At 34.8% G+C, this 16,898-nt stretch overlaps 1 protein-coding gene across 2 annotated transcripts in view; it reads left to right on the forward strand.

Moving 5' to 3' along the window:
- Window positions 1-16,851, forward strand: part of LOC578181 (beta-1,3-N-acetylglucosaminyltransferase radical fringe) — a 34,798-nt gene extending 17,947 nt beyond the window's left edge. The window contains exons 6-9 of one of the 2 annotated variants that reach the window (XM_030984007.1): window positions 2,639-2,709; window positions 3,259-3,353; window positions 3,705-3,784; window positions 11,172-16,851. In XM_030984007.1, the coding sequence (XP_030839867.1) occupies window positions 2,639-2,709; window positions 3,259-3,353; window positions 3,705-3,784; window positions 11,172-11,235 (310 nt within the window). In that variant the 3' untranslated portion in view covers window positions 11,236-16,851. The remainder of the gene's footprint in view (window positions 1-2,638; window positions 2,710-3,258; window positions 3,354-3,704; window positions 3,785-11,171) is intronic. The other variant, XM_030984006.1, reaches the window with a different exon arrangement.
- The last annotated feature ends 47 nt before the right edge of the window (window positions 16,852-16,898 follow it).

The raw sequence follows: 16,898 nt of genomic DNA on the forward strand, positions 1-16,898 counted from the left end.
TGAGCATTTGTCTACAACAATAACCCACTTCTTGTAATGGCCAAAATTAAACCGATTGAATCTAAAATGTACGACCATTCATACAATGGTCTGAAAAATCAGACTATTACTTACTGGCTCTATAGCCCCTAAGTCAATTTGACAACTAAAAGTCATTATTTTCCCACTTAATAACATTTTCAAGCCCCCCTTTTTTAGGGAAGTTCTAAATTAGTATTGTATTTCAAATGCTGTTGGATTTTAACCTTTTCATTTTTTTGGCCTGCAAATGGGACATAGTACCTTTAAAGTGTACCAAACACCAAATGATATTTTGTATTTTTGTTCTGCATGTTGGAAGTTCCATGTCGAAATAGTACGGTACATTCAAAATATGAGCTTGAAGTAATCCATCTTTAAAGAGATTTTACAACTTTAAATACACTCTTAATTAACATAAAAACAGCTTGTGAGTAGTATACATGACACACCTGTACGTGCTTGCGACTTGGGTTCAATGTGTACTGTTTTATGTTATACTATACTTTACTTTCTTCATATTCCGTTAGCCCATAGAATGCGGGATGCAGTTTTGTTAATGATGATTTCAAACATTCTAGCTATACACAAATAATATTTGTGTATATAATATTTGTAGGTTATTGGTACACTTTGAATAGCTTGATTATTCTGTACCAAGTTCATTGAGTTTTTTTTTTTTACTATTCCATTCAAATTACCCCCTTTCTGCCCATTTAAAAAGATATGACTTTTCACAATTGGCATATTAGCTTAGATTTTCGTTCTATATCTTTTATGATATTAATATTTTAAAAACTTTCCTCTTGCCGTAGGCTTCATACAATTCAGCAGTTACCGGGAGTACAGGTCAGTTAGAATCAGGAATGTGTAATCCACTGGGTTCAATGGTATGATTGATGTTATAACGATGGTTGGTTTGAAACTTTGAATTAAATACTAGACTAGGGCTAATCCTGTTTAGGGTTGCATTAAGGTGAAACCCTGTCATTAATCCGCCTGATTGAGTCTGTAAAGCGCCAGCTATGCCTTCAGGGAAAATATGATATTACCAGCCCCAGGAGGGCCAGGACGTAAAGAGCTGTTCTAGTCCCTTAATTTGTTTTGATTTCTTGTATTTAGTAAACAGAACACCTAGATAAGCCGCCTTAATTCCTGTCTCTCATTTAGAATAAAATATCCCATCAACCTCACCTGTAAATGAACCTTGCGTGAAGATCTCAAAGTGCAACATCCACAGGACAAGTTTTTCCTCCTTTGCAATTTCATATGTCCTGTCCCTTATTGTTTTTCTTCTATTAATAGTAAACAGAACACCAATATAAGCCGACTTCTCCTTCTCTCTCTCCCTCCCCTCTCTCTCTCTCTCTCTCTCTCTCTCTCTCTCATTGTAAATGAACCTTGCGGGAAGTCCTCAAAGTGCAACAACCACAGGACAAGTTTGTCTTCCTTTGCAATTTCATATGTAATCCACAATCTTTTATAGCTGAATGGTATTGAAAATAAGCTATACAGTACTGAGGTGATAAAGGACATCAAAGTGATTGTCTAAGAAGGGTAAAATGGCGAGGCTTCTTTCATAATTGAGGCCAATCATAATTGGTCACGATCAATTCCTATTATATGATATTGCCTCGTAGAATTGTTCACTCCATGGCAGGTTGCATCAAGGATGACGCATATTGAATTAAGAAGGAATGATACACTGCATAAAAAAGTCAAATTCTGATTATAATAATGCGATACAGAGTATCATTTATTGTAGACTGTATTACGAGGATGAATCATCTTATGTTATTGAATGGTTTTGTACTTAATTCTTTACATTCCTATTTTAATGTAACTTCTTACCTAATACATTTAAAAAACTACTTCCATATTTGTTTCATATTTCTCAGATATTCAAGATTCAAGAGTATTTTATCAGTTTCTCTGTTTCTGACATATCTGTCTCTGTCTTTTGGTCTCTCTCTCTCTCTCTCTCTCTCTCTGTCTGCCTGCCTCTCTGTGTCTGTGTCTGTGTCTGTCTCTATTAGTTTCTCAGTCCGCCCCCAACCTCTCTCTATCTCTGTATCTCGCCAATCTGGCTTCCATACATATTTTTGAAACCCCAAGCAAACACATTTTGACTCAGGCCATGTTAAATAAAGCATGAAGATGAAGGGGAGTAGTTTAAGTGAGAAGTGATGACGGATGTAGCAGATAATATCACAGTCTCAAGCTCTTTTTAACCGTGCTTGAAATTGAATATTTTCTCTCCTGAGATCATTATTTTGAGCAAAATTGAGCGAAATTGGATGAAAGAATGTGAATAATTAGAAACTGAAGACAACCGTGAAACCTAAAAGGAGGGTCGTGAATTTTTAGCTTTTGTTATTGTGAATGGGGATGAATCAGGAAGAAGGAAGTGGCCGTTTTAAATTGCTCTTAGACTTCTGTCATTTGGTGTATTAATGCAGCGCAATGTAATTTGGATTTTTTTTTTAAATTTATCTATGTAGTCATGTCACTTGTGTGTATGTATTGCTAGTTGCCCTTTTAAATTGTGGTAATTACAAAATATATTGATTTCAGTTTCTCCTTTCTTTTCCCCCTTGCTGATTTCTTCTTGCCCTAACAGTAGTGGAACTTTTGAGAGAATGTGCCAAAGAGTACGTCTTCCAGATGATGTAACTATCGGTTTCATTATAGGTAAGTTATTGAACCCAATATTCTTTTTTATTTAATATCTTTTTTTTAAATTTAAGTACCTGATCTCATTTCATATTTATTTGTGGGACCTAATGACATGGTTAGTTATGTTTAATGGCGTTCTTTAATAGACTTCATCCAAATTTATGTTTATATATTTTCATATTTAGATTGAAAACCAAAGTAAATTTTTCTCCAACACATTACTGATATGTTGAATGATACCCTTTTCCCTTTCGTTTAGTACTCTTGATTATAATTCAATGTTCTTTTCTTTAATCTTCTATTCTACTTTTGTTTCCACCTTGCCTTCTATGAACCTCTCCCTTTCTCTCTTTCTCACTTTCTCCCTTTCTCTCTTTCTCTTTTTCTCTCTTTCTCTCTTTCTCTCTTTCTCTCTTTCTCTCTTTCTCTCTCTTCTCTCTTTCTCTCTTTCTCTCCTCCCTTTCTCCCTTTCTCTCTTTCTCTGTTTCTTTCTTCCTCTCTTTCTCTCTATCTCCCTTTCTCCCTAATTTCTCTCCTCTTCTCTTTCTCTCTTTGTCATTGCAGAAGTCTTATTGAAGAAGCCACTGACGAAAGTGCAAACTTTCAATTCTCACCTACAACAATTGGCACGGATTCCAACTAAACAACTTCAAAACCAGGTATCTGATCTCATTTCTTCTCTCAAAAAATCTTTACTCATATTCATAAAGGTTGCCTTAAGTTAATTCCGCTTTAATTTAGTCCACTGATGTATGGTGACCAAGCACGAAACTCTTTATTCCGTAGAAAATTTGTATCTCTGTAATTGAATGAAAGTGATTTTAAAATACACCATGTCGCAGATAAAATAAGGCTTGTTTTCATATATTTTGTGTTCGTGAAATCAGCAATATTTAGTGTTAAGATATTCAGTTATTTCTAACTGAAACTCGACACTTATACATGCCAAGTGCAGTGAAATTACAGTTATGTGAGACATGCTTTGTAATAATTTTATTTTTGTTTTGCAGCTCACCTTGAGTTACAGTATTACTGAGAAGAGACGCAATGTAGTCAACATGGTATCCATAATGAGTGACGATCCTACCAGGTATGACATACAAACTCCCTATTTTATGAAACCTAATGTGAACTTCACCAAAGGCTCACACAAAGCAGATAAATGCAAGCAATCAGAGCTTTTTTTTACATGTGACTGAGTGTCATGCTGGAATTGGGCAATGATAATTAAAATGTATAAATAAATGTTAATTTTTCAAGCAAATGCAAACAGTATACAACAAAAAACACAAATTTTGCCATTTTTGATTTTGAAAAAAAAGAGGAAATTTTGTGTCCATGTACATCTCCTTCACCTTCAAAGTGTGTATCTTCTTCTGTAAGAAAATAATCTGAACATCAGATCTGAGAAAAGACAATCTGTTTATATTTGGTTGCTATGGAAGGAACTCATCTACATGTCACCATCTAATCACAACTTAATTAAGCCTGGTTCAGATATGAAGGGGTAAACTGCAGCATTTTAAAATTTGATGATGATTTACCGGTAAGTGTTGTATGCTTCACATCTCTGCATCTTATAACTCAAAGCTCAGACAATACACCTAGAACCTTTGTTGCATGCAGTTGCCATCCATGATACACATAATCAAAACATGCCATGTTTTTTTGCAGTAGTTTACTGCGTAATATCTGAACAAGCCTTATCTGCTTCCCTGCCATCCATCCATCCAATTTTTTCCAAAAATCTCCAGAGCCACAATTCTACTCTTGACAATGATTATGGCAGTGTTCCAGCGCCGCCGATAGTGATGCTTGGCTGGTGTGCGATTTATAGACGAGGTGTCCCGTTACATGGAGCAATTACTCCAGACCTGGGGATAAGATATAAATATTTATAGCGAGCTAAAAGCCATCTGGGTTCACATTTATCTGGGAGGACTGATTTAGGTTGGGGGTGGTTTGAAGGATGCATATTTTAAGGAAGGAAACAAAAGAGTTACATACAGTTATAGTATTCAGGCCGATGATAGTATATTCCTTTTAGTAAAATTCATGCCTAGTTTCTTGTCTAGTTTTTAAAAGAAAAGAAGAGGAGGGGATTCTGTGTTATTCAATACTCAATATTTTTCCTGTAGATATATAAGAATGCTATTGCATTAATTTCAATACACGTATGCTCTGAATTTAATTTCATTTATGTTAATGATTTGTTAATCATTGTATAGATGTCCTCTGATTATGACTATTTTTTTTAAGAACAAGATTATCAAATATTCTAAAAAAGGAGGGTCAAAGTAAGGAAGGAGGGGGTGAGAAACTAGTTTTCTTTTTACTTTTCCTTATGGCTGAGTAGTATTTTTCTTCAAAACATGAACCTTCTTTTTAGAAATTCTTTTTATGACAAATTTATCCAAAAAAGGACAGGTATCCAAATACATGAAAATTGAGATGTGAGCAAAGTCTTGTCATGTTATGATCCATTAATTGTCTCTACTCTGCATTTGGGTTTATATAAGATTTGGGGTGTTCCAGGAAAACAGGAACAGAAGAACAACATCATTTTATGATATTTTCTTTTTTTTAAACTAAAACTTTCTAGAGCATAAAATGAAATTATGGGAAAGTGATGCTTGCAGCCTTGTATCTTGTTATAAATGAATTTAGACTTACAAGTTTTTTGAAAATGGCAACTTAGATTAAATTCATACCCCCCACATTATTTGGTAGTATGTTGAATTAGAGAAAACTCGTAATGGAATTGTATTTTTAACTGGAACGATAAAGGGGAGAAGCATAATGAAAGCCTTGTTCAATATAGGTAAGGGCCTACAGTCATAACCTTTTCCTTTATTGATTTAGAATTGGATGTTTTTGTCTGAGTAATAAACTAATCATGGATTTTCAATTACCAGGATGAGACCTGTATTGTTAGGCAGAGCCAATTTTCATTATGATGATGAGGAGTATCAGTGTTCCAAAAACTCATTACCGGTATAACAAGTCATGGTATATGAGTACGACCAAGACTTGATGGCAAGATAACCTTCTCTAACCTCATTGTACGCCTTTACATCAACATCTGAAACCAAGTCACACCAGCAAAGTGACTCAAACTGACTGGAAACAGACACAATTCTAGCATTTGAAATAGTAGTAACATTCAAAACTATTCAAACTGATCCGTAACCATTTGGTAATGACATTGAAATGTCACCCCCTTTTGTTTTGATCTATATACGTAGCAGCAGTATTTTAAGGGATGAGATATTATTACATTTTGACCATGAAACAGTGCTTGAATCAGTATGGTTAAAGTTTGAGGAACTACATTAATAGCAATATACATGTCAAATTACTGATGGTATGTCATCACCACAGAGAATCAATTAAGAGAGATAAATACACTCCTTGTTGATTGGTAGTACATTGAACCACTAATTAGACATTAAGATTCTTCATCAACTCTTTGGTGAAGAGTGAGCTGAAGTCATACCCCTTGCCCATTCTGATCTAATTAATTATCTATCCAGCATTGTACAGTATTCAAAGTAACTGTTACAATATGACAGCTAAATTTCCTTCAGTTGTCTCATAGGCACAAGGCTACATTTAAACGCAAAATTATTTGACGATATGAAACTTTGTATTACTGAATTCCATTGTAATTTATGCTGAGAATGATTGAATACCCTGTAGTTGATTGGTATTGCATAGTTCTGTTATGAAAAGGCATAATGCTGTTTGTTATACTATTCCAATAATTGATATATGTATATTTCAACTTGTCACAGTCGAGTGACATTGCCAATCTCATCTATTTGATTGCTATTTTCTATTAGCGCTTAGAGACTTTGGGGGAATGCGCTATATAAGCACCGTTTTATTATTATTATTATTAGGCTCTTGTCATATCTGACTGATATAGTGCAGCATCATCACCTAAATTGATATGTTTGCACTCAGAGAACTATACAGGGAGAAATAATAATTTGACCGGGACATATTTTATAAGATTATCAGTGGTGTTACAGAACTGCCAACCATTACCAGTACGTTTTTCCCAGAAATATTCTGTGTTTTTTTCTCTAAATTACGGTAGTACGTTATCATGAAATACGTTTTTATTTCTTTTCTTTTTTAACATACCACACATTAACCAAATGCCCTTAAATTTTGATCACTATTTCAATAGAAAACATACTTGAAGAGAAAAATATTCTCAAAGAGAATGAAACGCCGATAATACCACCCCCCCCCAAAAAAAAAAAAAAAAAAACTACCTACCGGTACTTGTAAATAAACTATAGGTCCTAATATAAAAGTAACATCATGAGGAATGGATATTGCAGTTCCATGCAGTATATAAACCTTGTATATTACATGTATGGTGTCCTCTTTCCTGGCATATCTCTTCTTTAACAAGAGGCACTAGAATATCAAGTTCATCTCGGGCATTATATAGATGATTCAGAATAACAGTTGAAACCCTGAGAGAAAGATCTATGAAACAATTTAAAGACCGGCAACTGCATTTCGTCTCCTTCAGTAAAATCACCTACTAAACCTTGAAACTATTCTTGCTTATAGTAGTCAACGAGGAAGAATATATAAGACTTTCAAATCTGTTGAGATGACAAAATAATGATATTACACTCTTGACTGATGACGTATCCATACATGTAGCGAAGCTCATTATGAATTTCTTGAAATTATATACCGATATTAGAAAGTGGTACCATGCATCACAACTGCTACAATATGCTTGTGTAAGGCGTGTGTTATATATATTAGAGGGACGACTGGTGTAAGATAGAAATCTAATGGTGATGAGAAATCCAATATCTTCTGCCTCCTAGCCGTCACACTCCACTGAGACTAATAAAGAATACATAACTGCTACAGGATGTCTCAAGAAAACCCCAATTTTTCTAGGAAAAAGGTGCCTTGTGCAAGGGTCATTTTTGGGAGATAAAGCCATTGTTTTCATGCTTTTGAACTTGTTTGTAGTTCACAGTGCTTTAATAGGAAATTTCAAATTTCAGTTGTGAAAAATGTTTGAAAGTTGAATCCTAGGACTATGTGATATTGGTGAACTCTATAGGCATACTTTTAGATGTTTTAGTGATGTTTTCTGTTTTTTGTTATAGATGTTGTAGCCAAAAGACCACTACTCTTTGACTACTGCAATCTGCAGACAAAGGGGGCAGAAATCAAAAAGAAAACCTTTTCAGTAGATACAGAAAAGTCATGCATTTACATTTTGTTGGGTCTAAAAGCACCCAACACTCCTACAGTTTTCTTCAAGTAGATCTTAATCTCTTTAACTACCTTGTAGGAATCATTCATTGTAATTCAATTCCTTCAATACAACATGCAATCAAAGGGAAATAGAAGGTTTGTACTCATGCAACTACTTTTGAAGATAAGCTTTCAATCAACATTGAAGAAGAGCATTACAAATCATCAGAAGAGCACAATCAACCAATTACAATCAACCAATTAGAATCAACCAATCACTATCAACCAATCACAATCAATCAACCAATCATAATGAATCAACCATTCACAATCAACCAATCACAGTGAATAAACCAATCATAATAAATCAACCAATCACTATCAACCAATCACAATCAATCACCCAATCATAATGAATCAACCAATCACAATCAATCAACCATTCACAATCAACCAATCACAGTGAATAAATCATTCATAATCAACCAATCACAATGAATCAACCAATCACATTTCTCAAATTTCCCACTATTCAGGAGTAATGACTGTATAAATTAATTAATTTCCCCAGTAAAGCAGTATTAAAACTTTTCAGGGTATTTTATGTCATTAGTTATACAGCAAACTCCTGTTCCGGAGGCTATACTATGATAAAAGGGAGTATTTACATAATGAGCTGTAATCCGTTTAACAACTTTGAGTATTCTAGCTAAATCTCTTCCTCCATTGGTAATGTATCATCCAGCAGGGAACTTTGCATTACAATACAACCATGCAGATTAACTGGAGGAGGGAGTTTGAAATGAATAAGAATAAGATTAAACCTTGCTCTCTTGCTGAGTTTTAGCCTTTTGAAATAGGGGATAATGCCATTATATGGGGCTATGGGAAGGATATTAGGTTTTTTGTAATAGAGTGAGGTGAGGGGGAAAGGTTAAATGCAAATGTTAGATCGACACTCACAAGGCGACTACCATAACTTGCATGAGAAACACATTTTTTGGTAACCCATAAACATTAACGCTTTAAAAAGATGAGCAAGACTTAAATATTTAAAGACTTAATATTAATATTTAAACAAGGAATAGCTGCAGTGGTCCAAACTGACCGAAATGGTCAATCTTCAGACCGCAATCACAAGTGGTTAATGGCACTGTAGGGCCTATTGGAGGCTGTATGTTTAGTCCCTATTGACGTTAGTGATTATGAGTATCCAGTTACCCAGCCCCTCCCATACAGACCCTGGCTTCCAATCCTAGATAAGTCCCTACATGCTTCCCAGGGTATACTCATGGACCTACTATGCTACGGCCTGGGGTCGATGGAATCACCGATATATTACCATAGAAAACTGTATATCCATAATTGTGGTAGGTCTATGATTTTATACTCATGATTGAATTCAGTATATTTGTATGGTGACTTTTCATCCATGAAATGAAGTTTTTCTTCCCAATATGGATCTCTATGTTGTCTGCTGATTTGTTAAAGCAAGAAAGGCACTAACTCTATGTTAAACTCTATGAGTTAATGCCCTTTAGGCTCTTAGCACTGATAATCTGAGAGTATCCCTTTTCCCTAATGCATATCACTATCCAATCGGCCATTCCTGTTATTCTTCTTCATTGCTGATTAGATGTTGGAACATAAAAGTTAGTTTTTCTCCTGCAATTTGACATTTGAAGAGGAAGTTAATGCTCTGTCTTATTCCTAAATCCTAGTACAATCCATCAGTAGTCGAGCGATAAATCCTTTCATGCTCCGCCGGTGAAGCTAGGTTGTAAGGAGATAAAGTCTGTTAGGAGCCAGAAGGATTTTAACTCTTCTATTTATACACATAACTAATGCCCTTCTGGCTCTGAACAGACATTACGTTTTTAAGATCTTCTCCAGGGATGAGGTGCTCTTTTCCAAGGACACTTGTGGGCTAAGAGGTTATAATCCATCAAACGGTTATTGTATACCCATTAATTAGCACCTTATCGGTCCATATGATTTATTTACATAATCTTTGCCCTCTGTCACCATTTAATGTAAAATGTTCTACATACAATTTGTAAATAACAACGATGATGATAGTAATAATGATCATAAGAACAATAATAATGATAACGTTAACAATGACAACAACTACTGCAACCACAATACCACTGAAATGTAGTTTTTGTTTAGGACATATTACTTCTCTAGGTGCTGCACTGAAATGAAAGAAAGAAAAGAAGAAGAAAATGCAAACAGAAAAACGAAAGGAAAATGGTTTACCATAAGCATTACTTCAGTTTTAAAGAGATATATGTCTATGCTTATTCCACCATGTACTGCGTGTATGCCATACCCTTTCCTGCAATACTTTATATCATATGAATGGGGATAGTGCAGGGAGATGACTATTGTTTACCTTCCATGGTCCGCTGAAATTCAATGCAAACATGACATTTCTAAGCATTGAATATGGGTCACAGTCAGGTGAACTTTTGATCAGCATGAAACAAATATTTATTTCAGTTACTACTAACCTTTAATATAGCTCCTCACACTTTTTCATGTTTTGAATTATGATTGAAAATAGTGATTAATCTCTTTAAAGTCACTAAAACAGGTTTATTCTATCCATATTTGTTTGAATTTAATTGCTCTAAAGTTTATTTTCATTAGCTTGCATTCATATCCAATTGGGCGTTTGGATAATTAGGCTTTTTAAATTAAATATTATACAAATAATGAATGGTTATGAGTTGAATAGTGCGAATATTTTCATGAGTTGAAAGATTAACATTCTATTCAACGAGGCATCAGCCGAGTTGAATAGAATTAACGTTAATCTTTCAACGAATGAAAATATTCGCACTATTAAACGAATGAAAAACTTTTCATTATTTGTTTTATACAACATCGAAGAAGATCTAATAGAACGTTAATCAACAAATTATGCTTTAGTCCTTAATTAAAGATAAATTAAAGTTGGAGTCAAGCCTTCTCGATTACATTCAGATTGCCTTCGCGTCAGATACATGCAGGGATACGCGCACTGCAGAGAGGTACGCAGTCTGCATATAACCAAAAATGCACGCTCGTGCAATATAACATCTATTGAATATCATGTGACCAACAATCCTCCAATCAAATGACAAGGATCCACGTAGATGTTATATATCAAGCTGTATTTCAAGATACTGTGTAATCATATTTTCTAACCGTCATCTTTTTGTTTCTTTTATCATTTTGTGCTACCATAGATTCAAGTCATTCCATTGCACCTACTTCCGTGGATATGGAAATGGAAACTGTCCAGCCACCTAATGTCATATGACTGACCAGCCACTGACCGTCTCTACCATCCTGAAGCCAGTCCATGGTCATTTCAACCACCACCCAAAGGAGAACTGATTAATCCTCTGGATAGCTAACGGTCATCTTACTGATCATCCATGGGTTGGCTAGTGGCCATGTCAGTGACCATCTCCAGATGAGCTAATGGTCATCACATCTTATGGCCAGCTAATGGTCACTCCAACTGTGTGGGCCATTCCATCTTATGGCCAGCTAATGGTCACTTCAACTATTTGGGCCATTCCATCTTATGGCTAGCTAGTAGTTACTTGAACTACATGGACCGTACCAATTCTTATGGCCATCTGATGGTCAGCTCAACCACCATCCACTGGTCAGCTAACAGTCTGCTCAACTATTACCCCAGCTACTTCAGTATCTGGTCTAGGAAGATGTGTAGCTTGAATGGGTGAACAGACTGCGATATGTTGATAGAGCTTGTGTCCTAGAACAGAAAGATCCTCTTTCTCTTGGAGCAAGTGCTGCAATCATCTCTCTGTAGGATAGAACAGTGAATACAACAAAATATCTTTCTTTATCAAGAATGGGTTCATCCTTGGTGCCGAGACATTCTTGAAGAAGTCTTGGAAGACATCAGTTCACCATTCCAGTTTCCTTCAATGTTTCTATGTCAATATGCTGCAGCCATTGTTTGTTGGTAAAAAAAGTAAGCTGGTGCCAAAACAACTCAAGGACAAATACCACATTGTAAATATGTATTTCCTCAAAGTCTATCTATAAGTAGCACGGGTCAAGAGGTGCCTGCTGCTACCTACACAATATGATATAATATGGTGTGTAAAACCTGAATAGTATTTTGATTGTTGGTGAGAGACAGAGTGTGGAATGCATACCTGCATGCCTCTGTTGACTTCAGGTTCCAAAGCCATATGTTGTCACGATCACAAGAAGATAAATAGAGATAGGTAGGATAGCAATGTCTTTGGTCTTTGGTGTATGCACTGACCAAAGAATGAACCAATGAATTTCTCTGGGACAACATCCATGGATCAGGAAGTCTGATCTCGACCAGTGCCTATCATCTACCATAGAGTCTCAGTGGCGGATCCAGGATTCCTTGGCTAGGTGGGGGAGGGGAGGGGAAGGGGAGGGGGCACAAAGTCCAAAACTTTGTGACAATAAAAAGTGGATCATCAGTCCATCCTTCCTCTTTTCTTTCTACTTTATTCCTCCTTCTATTCCTCTTTATTTTATGGCTGGGGAATAACCCCCTGCTTATCGGGGCACCGGTGTGCCAGCGGTGGTACTCTTAGCTGGCCCCTCATGAATCCTCAAAAAGGGGCTTCCCCGACTCTCACCTGGATCGACTAGCTCAATTGAGTTGCGACCCGGAGGTGGACCACCCAAGGCATATTTGCGAGGACCCTACGGCTGTCCAGCGAGTCAGTAGTACACCTCCTCACTGCCCAGCCTGTGTTAGCACAAGAGGGTCCTCCATCATCCTTTTTAAGTCCATTACCTGACGAGCCTTCGTCATGTAGGAAGATGCGTCGCGAGACTTAAGAGAGTCTGTCCTCACACCTGTCTGTGGAGAAAAGAGAACCAGTGCTTCTGTAAAGTATCGTCATCACTGGATAAAAGTGGTAAAGTCTTCCAAGAGCAGTTACATCCATCTGATTTAGAAATGTTGTGATTATCTCCCATGGAGATCTTTAAAGGACAAAGTTAATACTGAAAGGATTTATTGTAGGCTACACACCAAATTTTACTCATAAATGACTTATATATCTGTTGGACATGATTAAATGTAAATGCTGAAAAGGTGTTTGGTTATCAAAAAAAATTATGAGGGAAAGAAAGGAAATGTTTCAATAGTGCACACACTTTAATGACTCTCAGAGAACTTGAGTGTTTTAAAGGAAAGAAAGGAGAGAATGATTTATATATGTATAGCACACCTTAATGTATGTGCCAAATAAGGGCCCTGCCTTATGAAACTCACACTTAATTGTATTAAAAATTGGCAACATTACTTAGATCTCATTGTATTTTACCACAACATGACTTTTAACTGGGTCATGGTCTTAATCAATTGATTGTGAGTTTCATGTTGCAGGCCTCATACATGTAAATGTGAGTATGTGAGTGTGTGTGAGAAGTAGAGTTCGAAAAGAGACAAAGGAGAGGTTTTATACATATGAATGAGAGTATATTACAGATGAAAGCTTATAATATTTTTGTACTTGTATAGTCTAGTGATTGTTATTTTTTTTTGCGGTGAGCGTTTTGTACTAATAGATTTCCAAAGGATTGCATTTGCTCCATATGAATAGGTCACTTTACTTACGCATGTTGCTATAACATTCAACTCTCTTTTAAAATTCATATGATCTAATCCATAAACATTATAGGGCATTCACTTAATTTTCAAAGGGAGGTTTGAACATTTGAATCCATAGCGAGGGCATTTATGTTCTTAGATGAGACATCTTTATCTTCTCTCATCCCAGGCTGTGAAACTAAAGCCAATAACAAAATTGCACAGACAAAATATTTCTAAAAAATAAAAAATCAGCTTTTATTTCTTCACATCAAGCTTCCTGTAAATGCTCCTGGCATTCTTACGTGACAAAATGAGTCTTGTTAGGATTATTGCAGCCTTTTGCAGGCTATACATCTATTATAACTCAGAGAATAAAGCATCTAAAGTAATATTGATATGTAGAAAATATGTTTGTGTATTAAGAAAAAGCTCTTTTCCTGATTGATTTTATTCTTGAAAATATGCTAGAAACTTTTTATTCTGGAATTGTTTACTTTTGCAGAACAGTTGAAAACAAATTTTTCATCTATTTTTGCAGACCAGAGTGTGTTATTAGGTGAAAAATGTTGGATATTTTATAGTTGTTTGTTCTAATTTTCCTATCGCATTGGTTGCTTTAAATTGTTTATTATTCAGCATTATGTATTCATTTAACCAAAGAGATATTGTTAAATCATGTTTTATATCAGTTTGATGTTATAGTTCAGAAAATGAGAGTTGTAATGATTTGTTGTAGTAATTTACAAGTGTTGTAGATAGGCTTTTAAAATGGAATGATTCTTTAATGAACATTTCTATATATTTCTATGAAACATGATTTATAATCATATTGGTGATATTATGTGTGGTAGGTAAGGAGAAGAGTGAAAATGGTTATTGAAGAATTATGTTTATAGGTTTGTCATTTTCTTTTGTATGTTGATCTTCAGAATTTTGATGCTGTCGTTACTTTCTTTATCATTCCAATACCGTCAGACTGTTGTGCTTGGTTCAATTTATTCATGATAGCATTTCTTTCAAGGAAATCTACATGTACACATCATCAACTATTTCGACAACACAACACAACACCATCAGCAAATCAATAATAACAAAAAAACATTAACAGCAATATAGAGATCAATTTCAAGCAGCATGAAAGGATATCAATCATACAATGTAGTTTGTAGCAAACACAAAAAACAACACACTACACAGTATATGACCTACAACGTGATTTATCCAAGTCTTGGAAACTTGTCATCTGAACATTTCTTTCATTGTGCATAGATATGCAGGACATATCTGAACTCAATTTTATATACTCTATGTAGTGAGATATCAAAGAAAATTTTACAGACAGTGAAAATATGTACTGTATGTTATAGTGTTGTGAAGAGTTGGTGCTTCAATTTGCAGTTGATCAGTATCATAACATTTTATCCAATCTGAACATCGATATATTGCTGTACTTCTAGTTTACAATGAGAATGTTAGTAAAGCATGTTTGTATGGAGATGTAACAACACATTCCAATCTGTTCCATATTGCAGAGTTAATTTCTCAACACTCCCAATAAAACTTTGCTTTGTTAACAACAATCCTTTGTTACAGCAAATGATGATATATTTTTGAAATACCAATGCAGATTATAAATAGAGAATACAGTTATTCAATAGAGGTACAAACCTCAAATGCCTCTAATTACAGATAAAGAGATATGTGTTCGTCATCACTGAAAGGCTTGTATGAATGCAAACTATGGGTTTGTATTGGTCTGTGGTGTTGGTATCCTTACAAGTTCATTTATAGAGGAGTGTATTCTTTTTTAGATGTCTACTCTTGGAGATACCATACAGTTAAGATCATTTATACTACATCAAGTTAATATTTCCCTAGGAAGTATTATGCAGGTAACCTTGAAAAAACTATCTGAGTTACACTAAAAACTCCAAGCATACCAATCACCTTTGAAGACAGGTTCCCCCATGAATACCTTTGCGCTCTTCAAAGTCACTTTACTCTTTAGTAATTATTGTAGTTTGCTCTTTCTTTTTCCAAATGAGTCACTTTAAAAAAAATTGTCACTTTAGTCTTCCCTTTGTATGTTCATTTGAATGCTTAGCATGTTTATTAAAAAAAAAGGGAAAGAAAATAAAGTTATTATAAGCTGCGCTATTCTGTACATCATTCCTAATTATGGTTGTTTATTGTTCTTCCTCTTTATCATTTGAATACCGGTAGATTAAACAAAAACAATTTAAACACAAAAGTCTTGACATACATTGCCTAGTAATGTTAGTCACTTTTGGATTAGTGTTTCAGGAATCATGTTTTATTTACTTTAAAAGAAAACAAGATATCAAATGTTAAATCTGTCGGGTTTAGCAAATTTGATTTGTACATTGCCAGACAAGTACGTGTGTGTTGCAACTGAAAAAGGTCTTTTACATGATAAAGAGGAATGAAAATACAAACTCTATCTCGTTGTTATAAGAGACTTCATGTAAGGCTATTTCTTTCTCCTTTATGCCTAATGTTTGATATTGGCAGATGTCCTTGCTTTTGATAAAGATTTAATTCTTATATATGCTGAGTTTGACTTTTTTACCCTATACATTACATGCATCTGGCGTATTTAGTTTTGTAGTTTTAAGCAGTATCTCTATACATTTTTTTTATATTCCAGCATTTGCATTTTTCTATCTATAAAACTATGAAACTAAAGAGGAATCAATCATGTAAATTGGATAAACCTTGTACTAACAATATTTATCAGTGATAAAAGAGTAAATTGAAAGTACTATCATGGGGATACTAACATAGATACATTAAAAACTGTGTACATCTAGAAGGCTCCGAAATGAGACCGTTAGACATAACTTGCTAATTTTCAAAACATGAAGAATGTTTGAATTCAATGTAGCAATCATGGAGAGCATTTTGACTTGTTATCCAAATAATTATGATCATGATGTTTAATATGGTCTGCTGAGAGGAAGAAGGACATTAACTCATATAACTTTACAAAGAGTTAACGTTTTTCTGGCTCTTAGCAGACGAACCCGAGTGCCAAATAGTAACATGTAAGTTGTATAAAGTAAGTATTATTATCTTTTCCATGATGTAACACAAGCTAACTTTATGATACATAGAACTTGGTAGTAAAATTAGAAACCTCCTGGGGTTCAATATCTCAGTTTGTTTTATGAGGTGAAATTAGAAGCTTAAAAAATTAACTGGGAATCGAATGACTGTGAAACTGCATATATACGTTGAAAATTGATATTGGCAATAATAAAATGGGATATTTGTGATTTTAATTGACTGATGCTCAAAGGTGTCTTTTTGATATTGTTGATACTGGTTG

The sequence above is a fragment of the Strongylocentrotus purpuratus genome, unplaced genomic scaffold, assembly GCF_000002235.5.
Source record: "Strongylocentrotus purpuratus isolate Spur 01 unplaced genomic scaffold, Spur_5.0 spur5_scaffold_14, whole genome shotgun sequence".
NCBI classification, from domain to species: Eukaryota; Metazoa; Echinodermata; class Echinoidea; order Camarodonta; family Strongylocentrotidae; genus Strongylocentrotus; species Strongylocentrotus purpuratus.